Source organism: Sparus aurata, chromosome 4 (genome assembly GCF_900880675.1).
Source record: "Sparus aurata chromosome 4, fSpaAur1.1, whole genome shotgun sequence".
Classification (NCBI taxonomy): Eukaryota; Metazoa; Chordata; class Actinopteri; order Spariformes; family Sparidae; genus Sparus; species Sparus aurata.
Window position 1 is genome coordinate 37,054,122 of NC_044190.1, and position 6,674 is coordinate 37,060,795.

General features: G+C 45.1%; 1 protein-coding gene across 4 annotated transcripts in view; it reads left to right on the forward strand.

The window, feature by feature from the left end:
- The window catches only part of homer2 (homer scaffold protein 2), a 37,799-nt gene extending 33,827 nt beyond the window's left edge, over nucleotides 1-3,972 (forward strand). For 3 of the 4 annotated variants that reach the window (XM_030414562.1, XM_030414560.1, XM_030414563.1), the window contains exon 9: nucleotides 1,880-3,972. In XM_030414562.1, coding sequence (XP_030270422.1) covers nucleotides 1,880-2,068 — 189 coding nt within the window. In that variant the 3' untranslated portion in view covers nucleotides 2,069-3,972. The remainder of the gene's footprint in view (nucleotides 1-1,879) is intronic. The other variant, XM_030414561.1, reaches the window with a different exon arrangement.
- The last annotated feature ends 2,702 nt before the right edge of the window (nucleotides 3,973-6,674 follow it).

The window sequence follows — 6,674 nt, forward strand, 5'->3', positions numbered from 1 at the left end:
CTTTGAAAAGGTTTCCTTCTCCTCATCTGAGGAACACAGATAATACATCTCTGTCACGGCTTATTAGTTTCCTCTCGGCGCAGATTTGATCAGTTGTGCTCTCCACACACACACACAAACAGCCTCAGTTGTTTCTGAATTGTATAACATCTCTGGAGATGGAGTGTGTGTGTGTGTGTGTGTGTTTGTGAGGTTAAGTTGGGCGTGAGAATCTGCTGTTTTTCCAAAAACAACACTGATTCACACCTGTCTCTTTGTACCAGAGGGCACCTGTTGTTCAGGGCTGATCCCTCATTGAGTAATATCAGAGTCTCTGTAGAACCAGAAGTGCCGGGCTCGCTGAATGACTGTACATCTCGGGAGTGCCAAGTCTGACATGAGCGGCATTGATAGTGACGCTCATCACGCCCCGTTCAGGCTGACTCAGGGCGGGACTCTGTCATCCAGGCTGTCGAGCATGTGCCGCCTCTCCAGCCGGGCAGAGAGGAGCAAAACCAACAGCGGCGTGCCTGAAGTTCTTGTGTTCACAAAAGCTCGACCGCCTGGTTTGTTTCTGCAACAGCCAGCTGGATGAATGACAGTGACAACAGAACCGGCCGAAGCAGCCATCCAAACTGAGGGAGAATCTCAGACAATGGGATGTCTCGAATACCTCGCTCGACCCACGAGGCCCGGAATGAAAACTCGCCCTCTGTTCGTTCTGTCGAGAACGACTCTCCAGCTGCGGCTGATTTTTAAAAGCCAATCCATTTTATTCTCCCTCTGTGTTTGTGTTAATGGCTCCCCTCTATTTAAAGACGTCACCCCACATGGAGATCAGGTTTCAGGAGTCAGCTGGAGGATACAGTCATGCAGGCGCAACACCCATTTAGCGCTCCTATTTTAAACCCCTCCCTTCAATGGTATCCACGGCATTAATGTGTCGCTGGTGTCGCCAGCTCGTCTCAAACACTCTTTAATCCTCCCGCAGGAGAAACTGCATGTTTCCTGTTTGTAGAGCCCAGATTTCAGTCCTGATGATGTAAATAATGTTGTTTTTTTTCTTCTTTTTTTTTTTTAAAGAAAAAGCTTTTTGTCTAATTAAAAACTGAAGGCCAGTTAATGTTTTTAACTCGTGTGTTTGGACAGTAGCTGTGAGACGCTCGGCCTTTTGGTTTGGCATTTAAGATTGGGCGAAAAGGACGCACCTGTGCCGCTTCATCAGCTGTGACACCTCTCTTAAAGGGACAGTTCATCCCAAAATCAGAAATAGTTCTCACCAGTCGTGCTGTTTATCCATCTAGACTGTTCTGTTGTGAGTTGGCGGGTTTTGGAGATATCGGCCGAGATATCAGAGATGTCGGTCTTCTCTTGAATATGAAACTTGTGGGGCTGCGATAAAGATGGAATAAATATTCAAAGTAAATATTTCAGCGCCTCTGGAATCATTTCCGTTTCTTTCCGTCTACATTTGGTCGTGATGATCGTGTCATGTAGGAACTATTTTCTTCCTCACCGTGCAGAAGTTCTGCTCATAGTTAAAAAGCTCGTTACGGCTCAGGATGTAAACATTAGTGGCGTCCTGCTCTGATGAGCTGCACCGTTAGCAGATTTAGCGAGTTAGCATCTTGTTCCTTAACACGGTGACGTCTGCTCAGGCCATGATTATTTTTTAGAGTGGAACCCGACAGATACTCGACCTCTGGGGCTGGCGATGATAACGATACTAGGGATTAAAAATCAATACTGATACGGAGGCAGGATATTTTACCACACATTACCCAAAGCATCTTTTACTGCTTTATAATCTTTGTAGACAAACTAAATGAATCTGATGTCTCTGTGTTCACCGCTTGCTGTTATGTAACTTGTTTTTTTTGTTGTTTTCATCCACCAACAGGCTGCAGAGGCGAAGAACGGCGAGCTGGAGGGGAGGATAGGAAGTCTGCAGGTCGACATAGACGACAGTCGACAAAAGCAGGGCAACATGAAGGGCGAGCTGAAGAAGTTCATGGATATTCTGGATGGAAAGATAGACGAGCTGCATGAGTTCAGGCAGGGCCTCTCCAAGCTGGGTGTTGATAACTGAGAGAGAGGCGGCACTGAGTCGAAAGGGTCAGAGGTCAGGTACGAAGGATTCACTACAGTTTGTCTTCAGGGCAGAAACTATGTGGCACCTCCTCCCCCAGAGGTGACGTCCACTCAGAAACTATCAGCTTTGGCTTCTAATAAACACTACCACGTGAGAAAGAGATTTGTTTTGGAGAGGGAGAGCGAGCCTGGCAGGAGGAAGGCCAGCGCTCCACCAAATGGCTCCATTTTGTACGCTGGCATTTTGAGTCACACTCTGAGCTTACTTACCCGTTTCTGTGGGAGGGGGGGGGGGGGCGGCTTTAAAAAGCTGGTGGTGGGTTCTTAGATTCTGTCCATCTGTCTTTTTTCTGAAGGCTGCGGCGCTTCTTCACAGGCAGTCTGAGTTTAGAGTAGAAGAGGGGACTCAAAAGGGCTAAAATGAATAACACACACAGACGATGCTGTTCAGCATCACTCAAGTAATAATTGGTGTTAATCCTTGTGGCCCCCTCAGAGAATTAGAGACGAGACCCGTTCTCCAGACTGTCCTCGCTGTTGCCTCTCGTCTATCTCAGGTGTGTTAGAAGACGGTTTGTACAGATTATATGCACATGTGCGACACGCGGCCGCGACACAAAGTGCCTCCAGGTGAGTCGAAATCCACCTGGCAAGGAGAACTGGCCGAGTGATGACCATCACCATAATAATAACTTCCTGTGAGAAACATCCTCACTGATGAAATGAGAGACAAACGTAGACATCCTGAGGGCGTTAAAGGGGAAGTCCAGTATTTTAAAACCTTAAGTTTAATATTTTAATAAAACTCTGGTGTGTAAATGATTCACAGTCACCAAAAGCTTTGGAACCGGCCGAGCAGATCGCCTCACAAACTGTACACGTATAAAATAAACAGAACTTTGGAACCAGCAAACAATTTAAAAATCATTGCTTCACGATCAAAATAAGTTCTAACAAGTTCTGTCGATGTATTATCTTCAAAAACTGTTATTAATAACCTTTTGATGATGTTATCAGAATCATTTTCACATCGAAACGTGTAAATTTAGGGTTTAAAAATACCAGAATTCCCCTTTAACGCGATTAAAGGACAGAACAGGTGTTCCTGAGAGCAGGTTCATCACCGCTCATTGTATTTGCTTTAAGAAACATCCAAAAATAATAATAATAATAATAATAATAATAATAATAATAGGAACTCCATTTAGCCATGAGTGTAGTGTCGTGTTAAAGGGTTTTGTGTGTGCAATAGTGTCGTCGTCCATTTGCAGAACAACGGCGTGCGTCTCCGGGGCCGGCGATGTGCTTCCGACACACTGGTTTTTGTTATGGTGGTGGTTGTTGTCGGGTGAGGGGGGACTCGGTGCTGCTCGAGGGGTGAACAATGTGAAAGTGTACTTCACTGTCAACATTTAGACGGAATGGGCCTTTTTCACAGCCAAACCCCCGTCAGATTCTTTGGTTTTTTTTGTTTGACATATTTATTTATTTTTGGTGCCTCTCTGCAACTTGTGTTTTTTTTTTTTCTCAAACATAGAAGAAGTGAACTCAACTGTAAACCTGCTGTCTCTGTAGATGTACAATAATATATTCAATACACCAAATTTGTTGGGAGGTTTTTGTTTGCAGGATGAAACACGAGCGGCTCATGTTGTGGTGGCATATTTTCTGGGTTAATATTACGATGTTATGAGTTTATATTTTTTCATTCTGTTCTGAAGACGGAGGTTTCTATGAAGGGACTTGTTTTTGCTTCTCTCTCTCTGTTTAAGGCCCCTGAACCCGGATAACGCAACGTACGATCCTTCCTTTTTGAACCAACGCCTCTTGTGCACTTTTGTGACTCCTGTTCAATATTGTACAAATAGAACTGACAATTGTTTAAAATTTAGTTTAATTACAGCGCTGAGTCCGTGTCTTCTTTCTTGTTCTCCCTTCTTTTCTCACACAATCACATGAAAACACACACAAACATCTCTCCGGTCACAATACGGACTTAAGTTTTTCGTACCTCACGGTGACGTCAGCATGTAAATCACGTCCAATAATGTGCCTGAACCTACATTCTTGATTAAAGTCTCAATCCCAAATATTTCTTTTTTGTTTTATCTCACTTTGGACTGACAGACAAACACATACAACCTTCAGGGCACCAACACAAGTACTGCAGCTATTTCTAGGATTCGTCAGAAGTTGTAATTTTCTTTGCATTCAACAAAATGTTCCTCGACATCTCATCATCTTCAGCATTTGCTCATAAAGCAGAATTTTCTTCAGGTGGATTCAGGGTCACCTTTTATAAAATGGTGTGGACTGGATGAAACTCCTGAACTGTGACTCGTGTGAAGGACACTTTTCTCCCTAATCCCACACTTAGTCACACATTGTGGGTAGAAAACTTAACTTCTGTTGAAGCTTACGAATGTGCTGACATCGTGAAAGTCTCGAGGCGTTTTTCTTTCCTGGATGAGAAGCGCAGAGAAGGAGGTGGACTGAACCTACAGAGCTGCATCCCGCCGAGGCTCCGAGTACAGAAGCTCCGCCACCGCACGTCTTTTCCCTCTGATGTCGATTTACATAGCACTAAAAATAGCTGTAATCCAAACGGAGACGTGCAAAAAACCGAAGCAGAACAAGTGGGATTTAATCACAGTCCGTGACATGTATCGGTTTCTCCGACATCAGAACACATAAAGTAAAAACACACAGGATGGAGAAACTCCAGCGTCCTCGCAGCACTGCAGGGCCGGATCACAGGACACGTTGCCTAGGCAACTCGATCCCACTCGCTCAGGTGTTTTTCTGTTGTAAATAACGGTGTGATGATGGACGGGGAGAGAAAGATCCAGAGCGACCTTCCAACAATTACATTTTTAATTACACGAGAGTCGGTCGTCGTGTCTCGGCCAGTGAGACGGCTGGATGCTGATTTCCCTGATGGACTCTAATCGTCTCTCTCACCTTCAGAGATCAGCTGCCTGGCTCAGGTACATCTCGGTGGAAGATTAATCTATATGCAGAGTAAGAATCAATTTAGGGCTGAAATGACGAGTTAATTGAACAATGTGTCATCGTAAAAAAAACTTCAGCTAACATTAATCTCGCTGATTATTTTGTGCGAACACCCATCATGGAAACTTCTCTGAGATAGCAGAATCCAAACTGATTCAATATAAAACAAAAGTTCACAACTGATCTGCTCAATAAAATGACGACTTATCAATTATCGAAATAGTTGATTGACTTTGGAACGTTTTCTTGATGTCAGTATTGGCAGAAATTCTCACAATCCACATAAATTGTTGAGAAGAATAATCATAAGTTTGTGGCTCTCGTCCAGCCTTCAGTATCTCAGACACTTCAGGATCGACAGAGGACAAATCTAATCGACCTCAGCTCGAGCGTTCAATGTTCCAACCTGTCCTGTACTTTTATTAAATCAAATATGATCAAATATGTGCAGAACTAGTAACAATATGCCAACACACTTTCCTGAATTACAACCAGTTGTCCCAGAAATTTGGCTAAATGAGACTTTATTAGCTGTAGTTGTGTTTTACTGTCATCACCGCGACGTGACCTCGTTCACCCCGAAACACCTCTGTCCCGAATTTCGCCCATTCTGATTGGGTCACGCGACGCTGCTGCGAGCTCCCAGTCTGGACTGCTAGCTGCAACGCTAACTGAGCTAACAGCCCCCACTGTTACTTCTTCTGGTGGTATTCAACAGGATGCCAGTTCTTCCCGGGTCTTGTCACTTTTCTGACCACTTTTTAGACTTAATGTTCGACCAAATAAGTGAAACATTAAGCAGCGATTTAAATAATCCTTACCCATCGCTTAAACCGGTTATCAATCAGACTTTAAATTGATTACATTACAGCAGTGATGCAGCAAAGGCAGCATTTCTCTCTCTGTCCCTCCCATCAGCGAGGCTCATTGTGTGACTGGTGATGAGTGGGCGAGTCGCTGAAACATCATTAAGAGACTATGGAGGGAGAGAGAGAGAGAGAGATGGCACCACAGGCCACTATCATCCAGACTTCCTGTTGCCATAGTAACAGGCTGCGGAATTTCATGTTGACGCTCGATCAGGGGGCTCGTCCAAATACCCGCCATGTGTGTTTTCCTCAAGGTGCCTGACCCGTCTGCCACCTGAATCACCTGGATGATAACAATAATTCACACACACACACTTGGACACAAACGCAGAGCGATGGCCGCCCCGCAAACACGATGACGTTCAAGAGCAGAACAGAAACCGCCGCTGCGAGCAGCTGCTCCGAGCACACAGAGCTGAATAAACCCAAATCACAACTGGCTGGGGACGTCTGAGCCGTCACTGCAGCAGAGAGATGTGAGAGCGGCGGCTGCCAGGTTTCATATTACAACATGACTCACCATCATGTGGGCCACAAATCCACCGGAGCGCTCTCACCGGGGTCCACCGGCGCAGGTTGATAAGACACCTCGCCACACGATGTGACTCATTTAGTGAGCAGGCCCGGGGTGCAGCTAACCTGTGGACATCAGGGAACAGCACGAGCACAGACGAGATCTCACCGACGCAGTCTGGATGAAAAAGAAGTCGGCAACAGTTCATA